Here is a 23,913-nt window from a genome sequence, read left to right as displayed (position 1 = left end):
TCTGCATGGCCTTCAGCAGTCGTTAATGCAGCGAGGGCAATGCTCAAGAGGTTTTTCAGACTACGAAGATGGCTGGCTGGCCACCTTCAGGAGCTGTTTGTGGGAACACTCATTATCTGCCTGGTCTGGTTAAGCCAGATCCAGATCCAGCTTAATCTTGATTCAGAGGAGATGTGTGCCTGTATCCAGTGTATGGCAGGAAGTAAAGAGGATCCCTGGTTTGCAGAGCGCTACAAGCACATGGTGCCAAAACTTCTGTCTAGGCAGAACAGCGAGCTCCGTCCAAAAACCAGGAAATGGTGGCAGGTAAGGGAAAGAACATCAGCACTGACCTGTTAGTTGTTCTTGTTTAGCTTTGAAAATGGCTGGAAAGGTAAAACTGATGTTGGTTTGAGATCCTGTGTCTTGCCTGTTTCTCTGCATCACTGTATATTGCACTATACACTCCATAGCAGATCTTATCAGATAAACTGATACGCAGTATGCATTATGTGTGTTAAAGGTCTAAGATTTACCTAAGGAATGACAAGAGTACCTTAGATTTGAAATAAGCCTTGAAAATCCACCATTTCTGTAAGAAAAATGAGATTCCTGTCCAGTAGTTTATATATGTCCTTGACAAGTAGTATATATGTATATCATATTTAAATATAGAAAACTGTTATAAGTGTTATATATAGAAAACTGATTTAAGTGTACCCCTTTGAAAGACTTACAGGACAACAAAAACCTAATGATGGAAAAGTATTTCTTTTAACTTTCTGCTATATATATATATATATATATATATATATATATATATATATATATATACATATAAAATTTAATGATTTTCTCTATTAAATTTATTGTTTTAATCATGTTTTAATTATGTTTTAACATTGTTTTTAATTAAACACCATTTTTACTTCACTTTTTTTAAAAAACTCTGACTCTGAATTTTCCCATTTGTAAAGCACTTTGAATTGCCTAGCCTTGCCTATATATACATGTAGTATATCTCGAGACAGGAAGCACAATAAAGGGTGCAGAGCAATAACGTCTGCCACAGAACTGAATGCTGTGTAAAGTTAAATGAGAATCTACAAAGCACACACTGAAACAAAGGAAGGCCCTTTTTAGTCAACTACCAAACTTTTTTTGTTTTCTTAGTACACACATATTTTCTTACTAAGTAACTAATTAACTAAATAAATATATAAATAAACACACACATATCCCGGCTACTCACCTCTTTCTGACTTGCCTAAGGCAGTGTGGAACTCTCTCACTCTAGATCACTCTGAACAGATTAGACAGTTAAATTAGCTTCTTTATTATATCGTTTATATCGACAGTCTAACCGTTTATGAGAAATAGTATTTTATTTCCTTAAATATTTTACACAAACACACACAGTTCAACATATTGGAAAAAAAATTAACATAAAAAAACTCACACTGTATGTTTTTATTTCCCCCATTGGTTAAATTCAGCAAATAAACAGTAATTGAGCATCAGAATGTGCAGAACTGTGTTCTCTGTACAGGATGTGTTAACGAGGGTTGGGATAGCTACTGAAAAATTAGTAGTTAGCTATTTTGTAACCACTTTCCTAAAATTTGTAGCTAGCTGCAATTTAGCTACTTTTCAAGAAAGAGTAGTGGCTACTTTTTAGCTACTTTTTTAAAAAGTAGTGCACTACTTTTTAGCTACTTTAAGAGCGCGATTGTCAGAATGTTTGTGAATCTCCATCTGACACACCAAACAAGCCCAACTGACAGTGTGAACAAGGCACTGCATTTAATCACTGGCCAGGAAGAAACATACAGTTGAAAAGCTGCAAATATACAAAAAGGTCACCTAAAAGTAAGTTTAAGTGTAACCAACAATCAAACGTACACAACCAAAGGTGTGATATCCAACAAAGATTTAGACTAAAGGCAAAGTCAATCATTCCAGGTTTTTCCTAACAAAAATCAACAAAAATAAATGAATACAAACCAGAGAATTTTGTGCAAAGCACTGTCAGCTGTTGAAATAAAACTGCTCCAATTTAAACATTTCAGCAAGATACACCAATCAGGCATAACATTCTGACCACCTCCTTGTTTCAACACTCATTGTCCATTTTATCGCTCCACTTACTATATAGGTGCACTTTGTAGTTCTACAGTTACAGACTGTAGTCCATCTGTTTCTCTGCATACTTTATTACCCTGTTCTTCAGTGGTCAGGGCCCCCATGGACCCTCATAGAGCAGATACTATTTGGATGGTGGATCATACTCAGCACTGCAGTAACACTGATGTGGTGGTGATGTGTTAGTGTGTGTTGCTGGAGCTTTTAAACACCTCAGTGTCACTGCTGGACTGAGAATAGTCCACCAACCAAAAATATCCAGCCAACAGCGTCCTGTGGGCAGTGTCCTGTGACCACTGATGAAGGACTAAAGGATGACCAACACAAACTGTGCAGCAGCAGATGAACTATCATCTCTGACTTTACATCTACAAGGTGGACTGACAAGTTAGGGGTGTCTATTAGAGTGGACAGTGAGTGGACACAGTGTTTAAAAACTCCAGCTGCACTGCTATGTCTGATCCACTCAGACCAGCACAACACACACTAACACACCACCACCATGTCGGTGTTACTGCAGTGCTGAGAATGATCCACCACTCAAATAGTGGACCCTCACTGCTCTGTGAGGGTCCATGGGGGTCCTGACCACTGAAGAACAGGGTAAAAGGGGGCTAACAAAGTATGCAGAGAAACAGATGGACTACAGTCTGTAATTGTAGAACTACAAAGTGCACCTATATAGTAAGTGGAGCTGATAAAATGGACAATGAGCGTAGAAACAAGAAGGTGGTCATAATGTTATGCCTGATCAGTGTATGTACAGACATGACATTTAGAGTCTTTATTAAACTTCAGCAACACTTTAGCCTCAAACTTTAGCCTTCTCATCAGGTACCCTGGCTCTTTTTGGGGTGAGAATCAGGCCTGAATAATCTCTCCACTGTTGCTGTTGTGGCTCCACAGCAGAACTAAATCATCATCATCATCGTTAACCGCTTAGTCCAGATAGGGTCGCGGTAGCAGTTGGGAGAGCAGAGAATCCCAGAAGCTGTCCCCCGCAACTTCCTCCAGTTCATTCCCGGGGACCCCAAGCCGCTCCCAGGCCAACTTGGAGATATAATCCCTCCAGCGGGTCCTAGGACGACCCCGGGGTCTTATTCCGGTAGGCCGTGCCTGGTACACCCCCACCGGGAGGCGTCCAGGGGGCATCCGGATCAGATGCCCGAACCACCTCAGCTGGCTCCTCTCAATGCGGAGGAGTAGCAGCTCTACTCCGAGCTCCTCCCAGATGGCCGAGCTCCTCCCCCTATCAAATAGAGTGTAGCCCGCCACCCTGCGAAGAAAGCTCATTTCTGCCGCTTGTATTCACGATCTCATTCTTTCGGTCATTACCCACAGCTCATGACCATAGGTGAGGGTCGGGATGTAGACCGATCGGTAAACAGAGAGCTCTCTTCACCACTACAGTCCGGTACAGTGACCGCATTACTGCTGCTGCTTGTCCCAGCCTGCGGTCGATCTCACGATCCTTCTTCCCATCACTCGTGAACAAGACACCGAGATACTTAAACTCCTCCACCTGGGGCAAGTCCTTTCCCCTTACCTGGAGTGGGCATACCATCCTTTTCCGGGCTAAGACCATGGACTCAGACTTGGAGGTGCTGATCCACATACCAACCGCTTCACACTCAGCTGCAAACCGCTCCAGTGCGCGCTGGAGGCATCCATGTGATCCAGCCAAAAGAACAACATCATCTGCAAATAGCAGAGATGCCACCCTCCGGCCTCCACACATAATGCCCTCCTGACCCCGGCTACGCCTTGACACCCTGTCCATGAATATCACAAACAGGAGTGGAGACAGGGCACAACCCTGGCGGAGTCCAACGCTAACACTGAAAGAGTTCGACTTAATGCCGAGTATATGAACACAGCTCTCACTCCGGGTGTACAGAGATTGAATGGCCTGGAGTAGTAACCCCGGCACCCCATACTCCCGGAGGACCTCCCACAAGATATCTCGGGGAACACAGTCGTAAGCCTTCTCCAAATCCACAAAACACATGTAGACTGTGTTGGCAAACTCCCATGCCCCCTCAACAATCCGTGAGAGGGTGAAAAGCTGGTCCATTGTTCCATGGCCAGGACGGAATCTGCATTGTTCCTCCTCAATCTGAGGTTCAACTATCGGTCGAAGTCTCCTTTCCAGCACCTTGGCATAGACTTTCCCAGGGAGGCTGAGCAGTGTGATACCCCGATAGTTGGCACACACCCTCCGGTCCCCTTTCTTGAAAATAGGGACCACCACCCCGGTCTGCCAGTCCAAGGGTACTGTTCCCGAGGTCCATGCACTATTGCAGAGGAGTGTCAGCCACGACAGCCCCACAATATCCAGAGCCTTAAGCATCTCCGGATGAATCTCATCCACCCCCGGGGCCTTGCCACTGAAGAGCTTGCCAACTACCTCAGTAACCTCCACCAGGGAAATGGAGCTTGACACGCCAGATGTCTCTGGCCCTGACTCCCGTGAGGGAGGCATGTCTCCCGGATTAAGGAGTTCCTCAAAGTGCTCTTTCCACCGACCGACAATATCCTCATTTGAAGTCAGAGTTTCTCCACCCCTGCTGAATACAGCCTGGGCGCAGCCACCCCGACCGCTCCTGAGTCGCCGGACAGTTGTCCAGAACCTCCTCGAGGCCGACCGAAAGTCTTTTTCCATGGCCTCACCAAACTCCTCCCACGCCCTGGATTTTGCTTCTGCCACCGTTGCAGCTGCCACCTTTTTTGCCTGTCAGTATCTATCTGCTGAATCGGGAGTCCTTCGGGCCATCCAGTCCCTAAAGGCCTCTTTCTTAAGCTTGACGGCCTCCCTCACCACCGGTGTCCACCAGGGGGTTCTTGGGTTACCGCCATGACAGGCACCAACAAGCCTGTCTGTAAGTCTGTGCTTTTGTTTATATTATACTATCAGCACATACTGAGATATACAGCCAAGATGGTAAAACGGACATAAAATGTTGTGGCTCACAAGGTGGTTTGATTTTTGTTGAAAGGACAAAATGGCTGCGACCCCTAAGCTAAGCTACAGAAAATTGTAGCTAACGCTACTCAGCTACTCCCCCATCCCTGGTGTTAACTTATCTACACTTAGAAAATCAACAAAAATATGCCATTGGACCAGGGGCACTTCTGCGTGACTGTATATGTAACCATCTAAAAAACTAATCACCATTATACCTGTTTATTATACTATACACTGTTCAAATACTTGCCATATTTTATTTACAGATTTTTCCACATTTTTTTCTATTTGTCCAACACCTGTGTAAGGTTGCCAGATTGCTTCTATGGTTTGTAGCCAAAACACTTTTGTCTTTAGTGTGGCGGGTCTGAAGAACCAAAAGCTTTAATGTATTATTTGTTATTGTGGACACTTTGAAATACCCTCACTGCATGTTATTCAAACCTTTCACCAGAGATTTCACTTCATTTGTCGTTGTGTATTATTAGTCTGACCATCTTTACAGCTCACAGTGTTAGCTTTTCATACTTGATGTGCTGTTTAGAGCACCAGCAGTCTACCACAGTGCGTGAAAAACATCTATGCTCATTACGACTTTCCAATAACAAAAGTGTTGTAAGGCATACATTACACCCTACAGTACCAGGCAAAAGTTTGTAGAATTACTTAAATACTTGTATAGTTACAATTACATCCATAACACTTTCTTAGGCAAGAGTACATGACTTTATGAAGTCACGTTCCATATGAATTATATCTGTCCATTTCATAAGAATATTGCCCACACTTATGTTATAAGGCACTATAAGACTTTAAAGAACTTTATGCCAGGCTGTTACAGGCTTTAAGTGAAGTGAGGTTTTTTTAAATGTTAAAGAATTTTCACCTCAGTACATAATACCTTACAGATCTTTTGAAGTGCTTTTTACAGCCTTTAAGTGAAGTGAGATAATTAATAATACAACCCCATTTCCAAAAAAGTTGGGACACTGTAAAAAATGTAAATAAAAACAAAATGCAATGATGTGCAAATCATTTAAACCATATATTTAATTGAAAATGCTCCAAAGACAACATATCAAATGTTAAAACTGAGAAATTTTATTGTTTTTTGAAAAATATTTGCCCATTTTCAATTTGATGCCAACAACACGTTCCAAAAAAATTGTGACGGGGCGACAAAAATCTGGTAAAGTTGTGTAATGCTTAAAAAACACCTGGTGGTTAATTGGCAACAGGTCATTAACATGATTGGGTATAACAAAGATGAGAAGGGGTTGACCACTCTGAAAGACTGCATGGGCAAATAAGGCAACAATTAAAGAATAACGTTTCTCAATGTAAAATAAAAAAAAAAAAAACATTTGCTGTTCATCATCTATGGTAGATAATATCATTAAAAGAAAAATCTCAGAAAATCTGGAGAAATCTCTGTATGCCAGGGACAAGGCCAAAAACCAGTATTTGCTGGCGGTGATCTTTGGGCCCTCAGATGGCACTGTATTAAAAACATACATGATTCTGTAGTGGAAATCACTGCATGGGCTCAGAAACACTTCTGAAAACCACTGTCTTTGAAAACAGTTCATCGCTGCATCCACAAATGCTAATTAAAACTCTTAAATGCAAAGAAGAAACCATATATAAACAGGATCCAGGAACACCGCCACTTTCTCTGGGCCTGAGCTCATTTAAAATGGACAGAGGGGAGGTTGAAAAGTGTCCTGTGGTCCAAAGAATCAACATTTGAATTTCTTTTCGGAAATCATGGACACTGCGTCTTCTGGGCTAGAGACCACTCATCTTGTTATCAGTTTACAGTTCAAAAGCCCAGCATTCATGATGGTATAGGGGTGCATTAGGGGTGCACATGGCATGGGTGAAATGCACATCTGTGAAGGCACCATTAATGCTGAAGGTTATATACAGGTTTTGGCAACATATGCTGCCATCCAGACGACGTCTTTTTCAGGAAAGGCCTTGATTATTTCAGCAAGACAATGTCCACATTCTGAATGTATTAAAACAGCCTGGCTCCATGTTAAAAGAGTCCAGGCGCTAAACTGGCCTGCCTGCAGTCCAGATGTGTCACCCACTGATAACATTTAGCACATTATAAAATGAAAAAAATACAACAAAGGAGACTCTGACCTGCTGAGCAGCTGAAATCCTGTATCAAACAAGAACAGGAAAACATTTCACTTTCAAAACTACAGCAGTGTCTCCTCAGTTCCCAAACACTTACAGAGTGCTGTTGAAAGAAGAGGTGATGAAACACTGGGGTAAACAGCCCCCGTCCCAACTTTTCTGAACGTGTTTTTGGCATCAAATTCAAAATGGGCATATATTTTTTAAAAAACAATAACATTTCTGAGTTTCAACATTTGTTGTCTTTGTAGCATTTTCAATTAAATATAGTCTTTTTATAGGATTTTGTTTTTATTTGCATTTTGCACAGCGTCCCAACTTTTTTGGAAATGGGGTTGTAAATCTAACTGGTAAAACTTAGTCATTTGTGTATTCAATAGTACACTTTATTGTAAAAATAAACAAACTGTGTCTCAAATCCTGTTTTCAACATTTTGAGAGACACAGCTTTATGCCAGGCGTCTGTCTTACGCACTGAGTATCAGATGTGCATATATTGCTCTTTTTTCCAGTGCAGGAACTGTTTAAGGTTTCGAATTAGCAGTGCTAGCTTAAAGGCACTGCTAACATTCGCTATATTCCTGAACAAGGCAGCTGTTGTTTACTTTTGTAATCTACTGGCTAACATAATGCCCTGCAATGGACTGGCGACCTGTCCAGGGTGTATCCTGCCTTCCGCCCAATGACAGCTGGGATAGGCTCCAGCACCCCACCGCAACCCAGAAGGATAAGCGGTTTAAATGATGGATGGATGGATGGATGGCTAACATAAAGCACCTCTCTTAGCTGCTAAAAGTTTAGCTTGGGCTGCTAACTGCTAACAGTCTAACACCTGTAGCCAGCTAGCCTAGCATTAGCCTAGTTTCTAGTTATCTAATAATAAACAAACTCTATCAAATTCACACTACATCCACACTAAAAGGAGTGAAGTAGCGATACCAAAAACATCTCACTCCATACAGAAACTTCTCCCAATACATTTTTACCTGGATGTACACCTGGGTCTGCAGAGATATACCAGGAGCTTGTTATTGTGTGTTATAGTGACATACAACATTCAAGTTTACCATGTTTTTGTGAACAATTTATAATGTGTTATAACACCTGACACCTGACACTATCAAGTCATATACTCATTTTAGTAAAGGGTAATTGAAGTAACTATAACTGCTTATAAGCAATTATACAAGCTTATGCCATGCATTATAAGGTATTATGTATGTCATGTAACACCTAATTAATGCATTCATAAAGTGTTATGAACACAGGATCCACATGAAGTATTGATGTCAGTTTTTTTCAATGACAAAAATACCAAAATGTATTATCACCAACACACTGCTGCTATTAAAAAGTGACATTCGGGACACTACACTACACTACACTACACTGCATACCATGTTTTAATTTTCTTAATGCATTATTGCGATACCATAAACTGTGAGAAAAGGCTAGATAATTATTGTCATAATACATTTTTGGATCATTGTTGCTCTACCATATGATAGACAGTGAGGCCACAAGCATCCTGGATTTTATTATGACCCAAAGGGTTCCAAAGTCAAACCAGCTAGTCTACACTGAGACCACACTGAGCAATTTGGCAAAACATTGCTGATTACCGAAACATATTCCTGGCCATCTGATGCTGGCTCAAGAAAATAAAACCTATAGCGACTATGTCTAGCGGCCCTGAGACAAGGTAGACTGCACCTGGGGCTGTACTGGATGTGCAACTGAAACTTTCGCACTAATGGCTTGTTTTATAGTGCGAGTGGCAAACAGGAAGTTGTACAGGAAACACGTTTTTCCTTGCTGACTGCATGAAAGTGGTCCTCTGCATTTCTTTTGTATCAATATCCATTCATCATTTCCTACACCCCTGAGTGGCAGTGCCAGTGAGTATGATCATATTTACACCACTAGGTATAGGTTATTGTGTATATTTCATATCTCACGCAGTTATACAATCCTCTAGGAATGTGTTAAGAAATGATGATGTGCATTCTAATGTAAGCCCTGCTTTTAGGGTATGGGATGCCTGTACATCGATTTTCCTCGATTTTGAGATCTCTCTGTGTTTTATGTTTGAAAATACCCTGTGAAAAACAATTAAATGTTAGTTTCTTCACTGTTTTGTATTTTCACACTAGTCCACAAGTCAACTAGTCGACTAGTCTGAGCAACCTCTATATTAAATCAGTCCAAACGACACATGCTGGCCTGTTTCTTGGAGATAAGATATATGAGGAAGAGTTTAGCTGGCTGTAAAAGACTAATACACATCAGAGGTAACATTAGAATGGAGCAGTACAGTGTGCTAAATCCTGGGCTGTGGTTTTGTAGTTATTATGCAGCACTAACTTCCTTCCTGTACTTTCCAATTTTACATAGTTCCTCTTCTTGTTTTGTCTTCTCAATATGCACTGGGTCTTTGAACCTGAACCATAAAACACTTTACGAAGAAGAATACTGTGTACTTAAGTGAATCAAACCAGTGGCAGAGCAAGTGCCAGTTTGACACTCTGAAGTCCACAATGAGCAAAGCATTTGATTAGCCTTAGATGGATATTACCTACATTATGAAATGGGCTACAATTTTTCAAAATCCTTCAACATACCATCTGTAGTAGCCATCAAAACCAAGAACTGAACATTCAAAGAACAAGACATAAACCAATTGTCAACAGCTGGACTCTTATTTAGATCAGTTCCTGTCCCCTCAGCTGAGATGTGGTACCTCAAGAATTTGACCTCATGCTTTAGAAAATGAGATTTTTCCAACTCCATCTTGAGGCCAATTACTTTGAATTATTCCAGTACTTTATTTAGCTTCTGCAGATGTTCCTTGAACATCCCACAGAATGCCAAAAAATGATCCAAATAAACCAACATAACCTAAAATAATTGCTGCAATAATCTCTGAAACGTCATTGATCTTTTAGAAGGGAATTGTGAACGCAGTCTTATGCTACTTAGCATTAGCACTTCATGCAAATGCTAATGCTAAAGTAGCTGCTCAGAAACCGCAGTACAAAGCCAGAACAGAATATTGGTCCCAGTCACTTCATTTGCAGGACAGATTTGACCCACTGCAAGGTCTCAGTGAGTCTCCTAAGGGCAGTGATCAAAATGCAGAAAGAACCAGAAGTGGCAGCCAGTCAGAGCGCCCTGGTAGAGTCATTGGGCCCTGGTCTGTGGCCACAGCAGACACCCTTGTTTTTGAGAATGACTCTGTTAATGATGTAAAAAAACAGAAAGTCACAGTTCAATGTGAGCCGAACATCGCAGTCTCCGAGCTAAATGAAAAGCTTCCTACATTACTGGCCGACAGTGAAGCGAACCATATTCGTGTAGGCAGGAATGACACGAGGAAGCACGAGTCTGGAGCATTAAAAAGTGACTTTAATGATCTTTTCAACACACTCAGAAAGCTCAACGTGCAGCCATTTATTAGTGGTTAATGATGTTCAACTGTATCAGTGGCTGGAGACCCGAAAACCACATGAGCAATCCTCGGCTACTTGACAATGGGTCTCAACCTATCAGCCACTGTTAAGGATGTCGCTTTGTCAGATCATTACTGCATTTTCTTTGAAATGTTGACCTCACTAGACATCAGGACCAGACACACTTGCTTCTCCTCAAAGTTTGTCAGTGTCATGGATATGATTGTACCAGTTAAAGTTAAACCCATGTCATGCCAACAGAAAGCATCTTGGAGGAATGCTACCACAGTTCAACTCCAAAAGACAGAATGCAGGAAGGCTGAACGCAGATGGTGTAAAACCAAGCTTCAGATCCACAAGATAGGCTTGATTACAACATAATAATGTGCAAAGCTAGACAATCCTTTTTCTCCAATAATATTAACAACAGCGGAATACTCTCTAAATCACCTACATATATGGCCCCTGAATTAGTATCACCTGAGAAATGTCAAGAGTTGCAAATGTAATGAGTGCATACTTTTTTAACACTAAAGTCCATAATATCAGTCAAGCCATTAATACATTTGTATCCACCAAAGAGCCAATGTCCAATCCATTACCACATAAAGGTATCATGGTCAAAATGTCCTAGGTTAGTGCCATTAGCTAGTGCTAAGCTAGTGCTAACTTGATTTTTAATTTAATGACTTTTGTCTTTTAAAATCTGTTATTTTGATCATGTTTTAATTTTTTTTATTTCTATTCTCCTTCACTTTTTTTTTCTATTGTCCTTCACTTTTTAAATGACTTTGTATTTTGAATGACAGCAGTGTATGAAAGGTGCTATATAAATAAACCTGCTTTGCCTAATGCCAACTATTTCCAAGGTCAGTGGTTGAATCAAATACTGTGCTGTGTAAATGATCAAAACTGAAGCTTGGTAACAGGAAAACATCTTTCCTTGTTTTCTGATTACATACATACATCATCTAAATCGCTTATCCTTCTGGGTCACGGTGGGATGCTGGAGCCTATCCCAGCTGTCATTGGGCGGAAGGCAGGAAACACCCTGGACAGGTCGCCAGTCCATTGCAGGGCAGACAGACATACACATTCACTCACCTAGGGGCAATTTAGCATGTCCAATTAGCTTAACTGCATGTTTTTGGACTGTGGGAGGAAACCCACGCAGACACAGGGAGAACATGCAAACTCCACACAGAAAGGACCCTGGTCGCCTGGCTGGGAATCGAACCCAGGCCATTCTCGCTGTGAGGCAACAGCGCTACGCACTGCGCCCGTTTTCTGATTAATTTTAGATAATCAATTTTTGATAATCTATGCACATGTAGATGCTTTTTGTACTCTGACTACACAAGAAGCCTAAGAGCTACTGCTCTCCTGAGTGACACCTTTTCTCCAAAGATTGGACCTCTCTGTTATATTGCTTGTCCAGTGCTGTCAGATAAATGCTGGAATTTCACATCACAATGTAATCCTCCACTGACCTGCTCTACTGGAGACAAAAAACAGTTGTGTTCTGGGGAAAAACCACATGTCCTCATTACCAAGATAAACAACCTATGTGATCCTGTGAATCAACCGGAGTGTGGATGACAATCAGACCTGCAGGCAATGAAATATTTTATGGCATAGATAGCATCATCTTTACTAGATTACTTTGGACAGACTAATGTCATGAGTGACCTCAGATGACAGGGCTGTATCTCTGCCTGCTAATCTAGCAATAGCCTTCTTCTTGACATTATATTTTAGAATTTGCTGAAAATGATGCCTCCAGTCAGATTCAAAACTCTAGAATCAAACTCCAAATCAGCTCCCTATGCCAATTAATTACGTTCATGCCAAGAATACCAAGGACTACATCTGGTTATTCTACACTTTACTACCTAAAAACACACTTTTAGCTACTGTTGTGTCCAACACCTAAACTCTCAACTGCACAGCATTTCCCGATAGCATATTCCACACCTGATAAGGGGATAGCATTGCTTAAGTTGAATCAATAGCTTGCCCCCAAATTGCCTGAATGTCAACAGGAGATTCTAGTTTTCCTGCAAATGGGATTCAGGGCAGAGTACACTTTCAGTTACAAGTGACTTTAATAGGCAAATACTAGAAATATGACCTGACATTTGAAACAGACAGGTTTGCCATCATCTGTGAAATTTTGCTGAGACCTCTACTTACTTTCAGCATAGCTAGAGCTCAACCTCTGGGTAGTGAGATTGTTTACTGCTTAGCTCACTAACGTCTTTCTTTACATGGCTACTGACTTTGATTCACTAACTCCAACCACAGTATACTGTGCAGAACCACCAGCAACCATAAGGCCCTTTGCTCCAACGTTTGGTGGTGTTGTGATCACAAAACTTACCTTGCCTTCTGCCCAATGACAGCTGGATTAGGCTCCGGCTCCCCAGGAGGATAAGTAGCTTAGAAAATGTGTGTGTGCTCATCCACCATTTATTCTGAAATCAAGGGTGTTAAAAGGGAGTTCGCTTTTTTGCAGTAATAGCCTCTACTCTTCTGGAAATACCCTAAAAATAATACTTTCAATCTGCCAATAAGACTTTTTTACATTTTAGTAGTAGCTGTTTTAAAACAAGAAAAGTACTTTAACACATTATTTGTTAAAGGAACACTAACATACAGTTATGCTTTTTATTTGCAAGAATGACAATAATACAAAGTAGGCATCTTTAATCCTGAAAAATCTAGAAATATTTGCAATATGATTAATTAAGCAATAGTGATAATGTATTCAAATTATTTCATACGTTAAATATCTTTCAAGTTATGTATTTGAATTCATGTGAATTAATTAATGTAATTTAAAAAAGACCAATGTAAAAAATTACAAAAACATCCATAATGCTTTATTTAATTTGCTTGAAGAATCAAGAATGGCTTACTGTTTTATGTCTGTGCAGAGACTTCAAGGTGGGCCAAGTAAGAACTACAGTGAACTTGTGGAGACTCTGTTCTCGCTGTTCCCTGATGAAGAACACTACTCAGATGCTGATCCTCACCGCTGCAGAACCTGTGCTGTGGTGGGCAACTCTGGAAATCTGAAAGGATCTCATTATGGCCCTTTAATAGATGCCCATGACTTTGTTATAAGGTACTGACAAAGAATGATTATCTATCTATCTGTCTGTCTGTCTGTCTGTCTGTCTATCTATCTATCTATCTATCTATGTCTAAGTAGAGCCTGAAGGAGCTGATCATGTAGGCCCACATGACTTTTTAACCAATAAAGTCTAGATCTCTGGATTTAAGGAGAAGAAAGAGCACTAACAAGCTCCACTTCACTCTTGGCAGTGCTCAGTTCCCATCTATTTTGGGGGAAAAACAGTGGACAAATCATGTTTACCATGGAAGTTCAAGGCCTGGAAATACCAGCATGCGTCCTTCCACGAGCACTCTGGCCGCATCTGGTTTATGAATTCCCTATAAAAACAGTTGAGGGCTTCAAGAAGAAGGCAGGCAGGTTTCAGTGGAAGAGTCTTGGACTGCCTCAAGTCCAGCCTCCTGCCTCAGCTCCCCTTGAGCAGCCTGAATAAAAACATGATTTCCACATTAAGTTTCATAATGCTTCAGTTATTTCAGCCATTCTGTTTGCAACTCAACCATTTGAAAGCATATCAACCATCTACTGCCAAGAAGCAGGTCAGGTCATTGCTGAGGTTGGTCAGGTAGTACCCACTGTGTGCTTTGATCTCCGTGGTTTCGCTTGTTCAGTGGAATTGTTTTCTGTACAGCAAGCTTTCTTACAAGCACACCAACTTCATAAAGACAATCATCTGACATTTTTCTGTTTGAACAGCATGTTCTGACCACTAAGTCTTCAAACACATCTGCACATTTCCTGCCAGCTATGCCCTGCTCAGCCGCAACTTCCTGTTTATATTGTTTTTAAAATCTTGTATATCTTCCAAATTGTCATCAATCATGCATGCTTTCTTTAAACGTCCATGCGTCAAAGGCCCTTTTGACTAAAAATAAATCAAGTGTGTCTCTGAACATTGATGCGTGTGTGTCCAGAGAAGGGTCAAAGACAATTATAACTTCCCACATTGTGGCATATACACTCACTGAGAAGTTTTTTAGGGACACCTCCTTGTTTCTACGCTCACTGTCAATTTTATCAGCTCCACTTACTATATAGGTGCACTTTGTAGTTCTACAGTTACAGACTGTAGTCCATCTGTTTCTCTGCATACTTTGTTAGCCCCCTTTTACCCTGTTCTTCAGTGGTCAGGACCCCCATGGACCCTCACAGAGCAGGTACTATTTGGGTGGTGGATCATTCTCAGCACTGCAGTAACACTGACGTGGTGGTGGTGTGTTAATGTGTGTTGCGCTGGTCTGAGTGGATCAGACACAGCAGTGCTGCTGGAGTTTTAAACACCTCAGTGTCGCTGCTGGATTGAGAACCAAAAATATCCAGCCAACAGCGTCCTGTGGGCAGCGTCCTGTGACCACTGATGAAGGACTAAAGGATGACCAACACAAACTGTGCAGCAGCAGATGAGCTGTCGTCTCTGACTTTACATCTACAAGGTGGACTGACAAGGTAGGAGTGTCTAATAGAGTGGACAGTGAGTGGACACAGTGTTTAAAAACTCCAGTAGCACTGCTGTGTCTGATCTACTCGTACCAGCGCAACACACATTAACAAGAAAGGCCAAGCTTCGTAATAATGAGCTTGATTTTGGAATAAATGTTGGATGAGCAGATGTCTACTTTTGGACTTCCAGTGTATTAGACTGTAACAAAAAGCCGTAAATTAGCCATAATTCAAATGGAGGTAAAAGCTATAAAACTGATGTGGTCACTGACAGTGGAGTAGCCATGGCAACATAAGCAAGTCCACAGCAGCAGGCAGTTTGCTTTTTCTTTTAAAGGTATTTTTTCTGGTAGATGTTGGGCTTTGAGTGTATGTGTGACATCGGATTATGGATGTCAAATTACATAAAAGCGGAAATGACAACAGTAGCCTTGAGAAGTGTTAGTGGCTACTGCAAGTAGAAACTTATGCAACATTTCATACAAACCTTGATGGTGTTTGATTAATTAAGTAGCCTTGTGTAGTTTGGTGGCTATGATGGGCAACAAATCATTCAAGCTATGTTAGCATTTGTTGGATGAGTCACACCAGCCAACAAATGATATAGAAAAATATTAAATAGCTAGAGAAGGAACATATTTGTGCTGGAAATTGGTGTTTGGCCTATGTGAAACTGAACAGTTCAATTCAAAGGTTTAAAACAAGCTGTTTAAACCATTGCCTTCAGAATAGGACAGTGGGCTGTGTTAGTACAGGATGAGGGTATACCAGCAGATGTAAACTAATGATAAACTTCAAAAATATCAAGACCAGTTTTGAGTTTACAAAAAAACTAAAAAACATGTACAGTAATACAACAGCATCTTATGGATGGATGAGACAAAGCTAAATTGTAACAGAATGATGGGAAAAAGTATGGAAAAAGGAAGGAACTCATTATCTAAAGCACAACATCTTATCTGTCAAGCATGGTGGAGGTAGTGTTATGGCGTGAGCACGTATGGCTCCCAGTGGAACTGGTTCCCTTGGGTTTATTGATGACATAACTGCAGACAAAAATGAGCAGGATGAGTGCTAAAGTGTATATGGCTATATTATCTGCTTAGATTCAGCCAAATGCTTCAAAACCTGCTTCACAATGCAGAAGGACAATGACTTAAAGCGTACTGCAAAAGATTTTTTAAGGTTCTACAATGGCCAAGGCAATCGCCTGACCTCAGTCCAATCAGGATATCACTTAGACTTGCGAAACCTTAGAATTACAAGGCCATATTATTTTTTATGGTTTCTTCACTGTCGTGTGATTGTACACAAATGACAATGTTTTGTTTATTTTGTTTTTGAACAAAGAAGTGCACATGCTTGTTTACACATTGTTAGTGGGAAAAGTGTTGTTGCACCCTGAAACATTCATAAAATGTGCAGGGAAGAAGCATGAATATCTCAGGTAGAGGTGGAAGTTGTTGTAGTCCTGCTGTGTTCATTCTGTACCATGGGTGATAACTTCTTTCAGCTTAACTTCAAATTGCTCCAGAGGGCCTATCCCTGTTGTTGGCGACTGTGCATCGGCATGAAAATTAAAACTATGTATAACTGTTCTACAGGATGAACAAAGCCCCCACTGAAGGCTTTGAGAAGGATGTTGGGTCGAAGACCACCCACCGCGCCATCTACCCTGAGAGTGCTATGGACATGGACAACTCCACCCACCTTGTCCTGGTACCATTTAAAATTATGGATCTTGAGTGGCTCATCAGTGTCTTCACCACCAAACACATCACACGGTGAGAGCGCACACCTGGCCAGAGAAATACACATATAATACAGTCAGCTCCATAAATATGATGCTGACAAAGTCATTGTCATTTTAGCTGCCTTTCATATCATATTGGAATTTAAAGCAGCACTATGTAATACTTTTGTTAAGACCAAAAGAAGTAGTTTTACTGCGGCTTCCAGACTTCAAGCAGTCATGGTCAGCAAAAGATTTTCACTGATAATAACTGTTAGTTTGTCCAGTTACATTTGAGCCTCTAAATTGTGGGATTGTTTATGAAAATGACTGTATTTTCTGATGTTAATACCTTCAAATGATTTCAAACTTCAATATACTGTGGTCGACAGCTAAAATAACAAATCGCTGTTGTCAGAATAAAATTTTGTATCTCAGAAATGGTAACTTCACAGGAGAAGGAAAAAACATACTTTACTTTCAATGTAAGTCAAAGGAACCAGACTTTTTTCGAAGTAGTTTTAGGTCATTTTCTTTTAGTCCATTCATCATGAAATTTACATACAATGTAAAGGGTAACAGGTACGCATTTTCAAATTATGTCAAAACCTGAAAAACAAAAAAAAGGAGATACAAGGTTTTCTTCCGACAACAGCGAAATAGTTTGTTGACGTCCAAATCTTAACATAGAAAGCCAGCAATACAGGAAGTGAAATCTAGTTTTAGAGAAAGTGTTATCAATATACATTTAAACACATTCTTACCTTTAGATTCATTATCTGATCCATAGAAAACATATTCAAACATATAAATACCCTTTTTTGTTGTTGTTTGTTTGTTTGTTTTCTAGCACATATACAAGAGTGAAAAACACAATACAAGCAGACAAGGACAAGGTGAGGACCATGCTCAGTGTTGTTCTTATTTAGTGCCTGAAGAAAAATTACAAATTACTGTACAGTATTTTGGTTGATGTCCTTAAAGTTTTGATCAAACAACGCAGATTCATCTTCTTTGTAAATCTGGCTTTAAGAAGTGCTCTCTGTTTGTTGTTGAAGGTGATGATATTGCACCCTGAGTTTATGAGATATGTCTATGAGATCTGGCTGCAGAAACAGGGGAAATATCCTTCTACTGGCTTCATGATGCTCGTGCTGTCCCTGCACATCTGTGACCAGGTAAAGCCATGGTGGACAGCATGTTCTGACAATTCCTCACATCAGCTTACCAGGGTAACTTTGAATAGACATTTGTGGGTGTCATGCAAACACACACCCATAGAGTCAAGACCAAGACTTTCGAGTAGTGGAGTCAGAGTCAAGCCCGAGACTTTGTAGCAGAGGAGTCAGAGTCAAGACCGAGACTTCGTAGTAGTAGAATCTGAGTCAAGCCCGAGACTTTGTAGCAGAGGAGTCAGAGTCAAAACCGAGACTTCGTAGTAGTAGAATCTGAGTCAAGCCCAAGACTTTGTAGTAGTAGAATCTGAGTCAAGCCCGAGACTTTGTAGCAGAGGAGTCAGAGTCAAAACCGAGACTTTGTAGTAGTGGAGTCAGAATCAAGCCCGAGACATTGTAGTAGTGGAGTCTGAGTCAAGACCGAGACTTTGTAGTAGTGGAATCTGAGTCAAACTCGAGAATTTATAGTAATGGAATCTGAGTCAGACTCGAGACTTTACAGTAGTGGAGTCAGAGTCAAGACTGAGACTTTGTAGTAGTGGAGTCAGAGTCAAGACTGAAACTTTGAAGCAGTGGAGTCAGAGTCAAGACCAAGACTTTGTAGCAGTGGAGTCTGAGTCAAGCCCAAAACATTGCAGTAGTGGAGTCTGTGTCAAGCTCGAGACTGTGTAGCAGTGGAGTCAGAGTCAAGACGGAGACTTTGTAGTAATGGAGTCTGAGCCAAGCCAGAGATTTGTAGCAGAGGAGTCAGAGTCAAAACCGAGACTTTGTAGTAGTAGAATCTGAGTCAAGCCCGAGACTTTGTAGCAGAGGAGTTAGAGTCAAAACCGAGACTTTGTAGTAGTGGAGTCAGAATCAAGACAGAGACATTCTAGTAGTGGAGTCTGAGTCAAGACCGAGACTTCATAGTAGTAGAGTCTGAGTCAAGACAGAGACTTTGTAGCAGAGAAGTCAGAGTCAAGCCTGAGACTTTGTAGCAGAGGAGTCAGAGTCAAGACCGAGACTTCGTAGTAGTAGAGTCTGAGTCAAGCCCGAGACTTTGTAGCAGAGGAGTCAGAGTCAAAACCGAGACTTTGTAGTAGTGGAGTCAGAATCAAGCCCGAGACATTCTAGTAGTGGAGTGTGGGTCAAGACTGAGACTTTGTAGTAGTGGAGTCAGAGTCAAGACTGAGACTTTGTAGTAGTGGAGTCAGAGTCAAGACTGAGACTTTGTAGCAGTGGAGTCAGAGGCAAGACCTAGACTTTGTAGTAATGGAGTCTGAGTCAAGCCCAAAACATTGCAGTAGTGGAGTCTGAGTCAAGCCCGAGACTGTGTAGCAGTGGAGTAAGAGTCAAGACCGAGACTTCGTAGTAGTAGAGTCTGAGTCAAGCCCGAGACTTTGTAGCAGAGGAGTCAGAGTCAAAACCGAGACTTTCTAGTAGTGGAGTCAGAATCAAGCCCGAGACATTCTAGTAGTGGAGTGTGGGTCAAGACTGAGACTTTGTAGTAGTGGAGTCAGAGTCAAGACTGAGACTTTGTAGTAGTGGAGTCAGAGTCAAGACTGAGACTTTGTAGCAGTGGAGTCAGAGGCAAGACCTAGACTTTGTAGTAATGGAGTCTGAGTCAAGCCCAAAACATTGCAGTAGTGGAGTCTGAGTCAAGCCCGAGACTGTGTAGCAGTGGAGTAAGAGTCAAGACGGAGACTTTGTAGTAATGGAGTCTGAGCCAAGCCCGAGATTTGTAGCAGTGGAGTCAGATTCAAGACCGAGACTTTGTAGTAGTAGAGTCTGAGTCAAGACAGAGACTTTTTAGCAGAGGAGTCAGAGTCAAGACCAAGACTTTCGAGTAGTGAAGTCTAAGTCAAGACCAAGACTTTCTAGTAGTGGAGTCTGAGTCAAGCCCAAGACTTTGTAGCAGAGGAGTCAGAGTCAAGACCGAGACTTTGTAGTAGTAGAGTCTGAGTCAAGCCTGAGACTTTGTAGCAGAGGAGTCAGAGTCAAAACCGAGACGTTGTAGTAGTGGAGTCAGAATCAAGCCAGAGACATTCTAGTAGTGGAGTCTGAGTCAAGACAGAGACTTTGTAGTAGTGGAATCTGAGTCAAACTCGAGACTTTATAGTAATGGAATCTGAGTCAGACTCGAGACTTTACAGTAGTGGAGTCAGAGTCAAGACTGAGACTTTGTAGCAGTGGAGTCAGAGTCAAGACCGAGACTTTGTAGTAGTGGAGTCAGAGTCAAGACCGAGACTTTGTAGTAGTGGAGTCTGAGTCAAGCCCGAGACTTTGTAGCAGTGGAGTCAGAGTCAAGACCGAGACTTTGTAGTAGTGGAGTCTGAGTCAAGCCCAAAACATTGCAGTAGTGGAGTCTGAGTCAAGCCCAAGACTTTGTAGCAGTGGAGTCAGAGTCAAGACCAAGACTTTGTAGTAATGGAGTCTGAGCCAAGCCCAGAGATTTGTAGCAGAGGAGTCAGAGTCAAGACCAAGACTTTGTAGTAATGGAGTCTGAGCCAAGCCAGAGATTTGTAGCAGTGGAGTCAGATTCAAGACTGAGACTTTGTAGTAGTAGAGTCTGAGCCAAGACAGAGACTTTGTAGCAGAGGAGTCAGAGTCAAGACCAAGACTTTCGAATAGTGAAGTCTAAGTCAAGACCAAGACTTTCTAGTATTGGAGTCTGAGTCAAGCCCAAGACTTTGTAGCAGAGGAGTCAGAGTCAAGACCGAGACTTCGTAGTAGTAGAGTCTGAGTCAAGCCTGAGACTTTGTAGCAGAGGAGTCAGAGTCAAAACCGAGACTTTGTAGTAGTGGAGTCAGAATCAAGCCCGAGACATTCTAGTAGTGGAGTCTGAGTCAAGACCGAGACTTTCGAGTAGTGAAGTCTAAGTCAAGACCAAGACTTTCTAGTAGTGGAGTCTGAGTCAAGCCCAAGACTTTGTAGCAGAGGAGTCAGAGTCAAGACCGAGACTTTGTAGTAGTAGAGTCTGAGTCAAGCCTGAGACTTTGTAGCAGAGGAGTCAGAGTCAAAACCGAGACGTTTGTAGTAGTGGAGTCAGAATCAAGCCAGAGACATTCTAGTAGTGGAGTCTGAGTCAAGACAGAGACTTTGTAGTAGTGGAATCTGAGTCAAACTCGAGACTTTATAGTAATGGAATCTGAGTCAGACTCGAGACTTTACAGTAGTGGAGTCAGAGTCAAGACTGAGACTTTGTAGCAGTGGAGTCAGAGTCAAGACCGAGACTTTGTAGTAGTGGAGTCAGAGTCAAGACCGAGACTTTGTAGTAGTGGAGTCTGAGTCAAGCCCGAGACTTTGTAGCAGTGGAGTCAGAGTCAAGACCGAGACTTTGTAGTAGTGGAGTCTGAGTCAAGCCCAAAACATTGCAGTAGTGGAGTCTGAGTCAAGCCCAAGACTTTGTAGCAGTGGAGTCAGAGTCAAGACCAAGACTTTGTAGTAATGGAGTCTGAGCCAAGCCAGAGATTTGTAGCAGAGGAGTCAGAGTCAAGACCAAGACTTTGTAGTAATGGAGTCTGAGCCAAGCCAGAGATTTGTAGCAGTGGAGTCAGATTCAAGACTGAGACTTTGTAGTAGTAGAGTCTGAGCCAAGACAGAGACTTTGTAGCAGAGGAGTCAGAGTCAAGACCAAGACTTTCGAATAGTGAAGTCTAAGTCAAGACCAAGACTTTCTAGTATTGGAGTCTGAGTCAAGCCCAAGACTTTGTAGCAGAGGAGTCAGAGTCAAGACCGAGACTTCGTAGTAGTAGAGTCTGAGTCAAGCCTGAGACTTTGTAGCAGAGGAGTCAGAGTCAAAACCGAGACTTTGTAGTAGTGGAGTCAGAATCAAGCCCGAGACATTCTAGTAGTGGAGTCTGAGTCAAGACCGAGACTTTGTAGTAGTGGAATCTGAGTCAAACTCATGACTTTATAGTAATGGAATCTGAGTCAAACTCGAGACTTTACAGTAGTGGAGTCAGAGTCAAGACTGAGACTTTGTAGTAGAGGAGTCACAGTCAAGACTGAGACTTTGTAGCAGTGGAGTCAGAGTCAAGACCAAAACATTGCAGCAGTGGAGTCTGAGTCAAGCCCAAAACATTGCAGTAGTGGAGTCTGAGTCAAGCCCGAGACTTTGTAGCAGAGGAGTCAGAGTCAAGACCGAGACTTCATAGTAGTAGAGTCTGAGTCAAGCCTGAGACTTTGTAGCAGAGGAGTCAGAGTCAAAACCGAGACTTTGTAGTAGTGAAGTCTGAATCAAGACCGAGACTTTCTAGTAGTGAAGTCTGAGTCAAGACCGAGACTTTCTAGGAGTGAAGTCTGAGTCAAGACCGAGACTTTCTAGTAGTGAAGTCTGAGTCAAGCCCGAGACTTTCTAGTAGTGAAGTCTGAGTCAAGCCCAAGACTGTGTTGTATTTGAGTCCAAGTCAAGACTGAGACTTTGCAGTATGACTCTGTGTCAAGACTGGAGCTTTGTAGCAGTGGAGTCAGAGTCAAGACCGAGACTTTGCAGTAGTCAAGTCTGTGTCAAAAGTCAAAATCGAGACACTGCAGTAGTCGAGTCTGAGTCAAGACCAAGACTTTGTTCTACTCTCTCTTTCTCTCTCTCTCTCTCTCTCTCTCTCTCTCCTCTTGTAGGTGAATATATTTGGGTTTGGTGCCAGTAAAGATGGGAACTGGCACCACTACTTTGACAAAAGATATCATCATCTTCTCAACACTGGCGTACACAGAGGAAGCGCTGAATACAACATCACTCTGAAACTCCACCAGAAAAACAAGATCCGGATGTATAAAGGATGGTAAAGTCAGGTAAAGGAGCTGCTTTTTCTTTTTGTTTGTTATGCTTATTAAAAAATGTTCATTTTATATCCAAAAGCCTATAATGTCACAGTAAAGCCAGGAAACTCATCTTTAACCTTCTTAAAGTAACACAGTGCCACATTGCCTTTATACTGTTAATGATCTGAAGTCAGTTATCACGTCTTTTCTCCTCTGCACTATTAATGTACCAGCTGATTCCTCACGAAATAAACATTACCATAAATTTAAATTAAATAGATGTAATTATTTGATGAAACATGTTATTAATGCATTGTCTATCTCTCTCTCTCTCTCTCTCTCTCTGCCGCTCTTTCATCCCAGCAAATGGAGATAAAAAATAGCACCTTCAACACATTCAACTCATTACAGTATAATGTGGGAGATGTATGATGGACCCTTTTGTGAAGAGAAGACAGTGGAAAGCATTTCCACCCTTTGACCAGCAGATGGAGTCTCAACCCTTCTTCAGAAACCCTGAAGTTATGCAGAATACAGGACATTTTTCAATGAAAACACTTTTTTCCACACTGCACAACCTGTTCTTCCCCCATGTAGCATTATGTTTTATAAAACCTCATATTCATGGGGAAAATAAAGTAATTATTTATAACATTCATTCCATTTTTTAAACGTGTTTTCTCTTTTGATTTTGTTCTTATGATGGATTATATTATGAAACTTAGAAAAAGGCATGCAAATCCTGTCCACACCAGTGGCGGCTGACACTGGAAGCACAGGGGGAGATTAAAAACTGCGTGCTCATAAACAACCATTCAAAAGTGTGGAATTGCTAGACGTACAAAACATTCTGGATATGAATGTATTATAACTTCATTCTTAATGTTAAAAAGATTTATCAGTCTACAGTTCTGTTTGAGTTTCAGGACAAACCTAGGACTGGATTTCTCTTTTTTTCAGATTCTCAATTTCCTTCTCATGTCTCAACTTTTTATGATGCTGCT

General features: G+C 41.4%; 1 protein-coding gene across 1 annotated transcript; it reads left to right on the top strand.

Moving 5' to 3' along the window:
- Positions 1–23,913, top strand: LOC118812041 (CMP-N-acetylneuraminate-beta-galactosamide-alpha-2,3-sialyltransferase 1-like). The gene is made up of 7 exons (XM_036576720.1): positions 1–306; positions 13,620–13,810; positions 16,864–17,043; positions 17,842–17,887; positions 18,050–18,169; positions 22,766–22,939; positions 23,273–23,913. The coding sequence occupies exons 1-6, from the start codon at positions 40–42 to the stop codon at positions 22,931–22,933; spliced, it is 972 nt and encodes a 323-aa protein (XP_036432613.1). The 5' UTR covers positions 1–39; the 3' UTR covers positions 22,934–22,939; positions 23,273–23,913.

The sequence above is a fragment of the Colossoma macropomum genome, unplaced genomic scaffold, assembly GCF_904425465.1.
Source record: "Colossoma macropomum unplaced genomic scaffold, Colossoma_macropomum, whole genome shotgun sequence".
NCBI lineage: Eukaryota > Metazoa > Chordata > Actinopteri > Characiformes > Serrasalmidae > Colossoma > Colossoma macropomum.
This window is presented reverse-complemented; position numbering and strand designations above follow the sequence as displayed.

Excerpts from the sequence above, each read along its gene's own strand:
- LOC118812041 (XM_036576720.1), top strand. The coding sequence starts at position 40 with ATGCTCAAGAGGTTTTTCAGACTACGAAGATGGCTGGCTGGCCACCTT. Across the intron at positions 307-13,619 it reads AAACCAGGAAATGGTGGCAG|AGACTTCAAGGTGGGCCAAG; the intron begins GTAAGGGAAAGA and ends ATGTCTGTGCAG. Across the intron at positions 13,811-16,863 it reads GCCCATGACTTTGTTATAAG|GATGAACAAAGCCCCCACTG; the intron begins GTACTGACAAAG and ends ACTGTTCTACAG.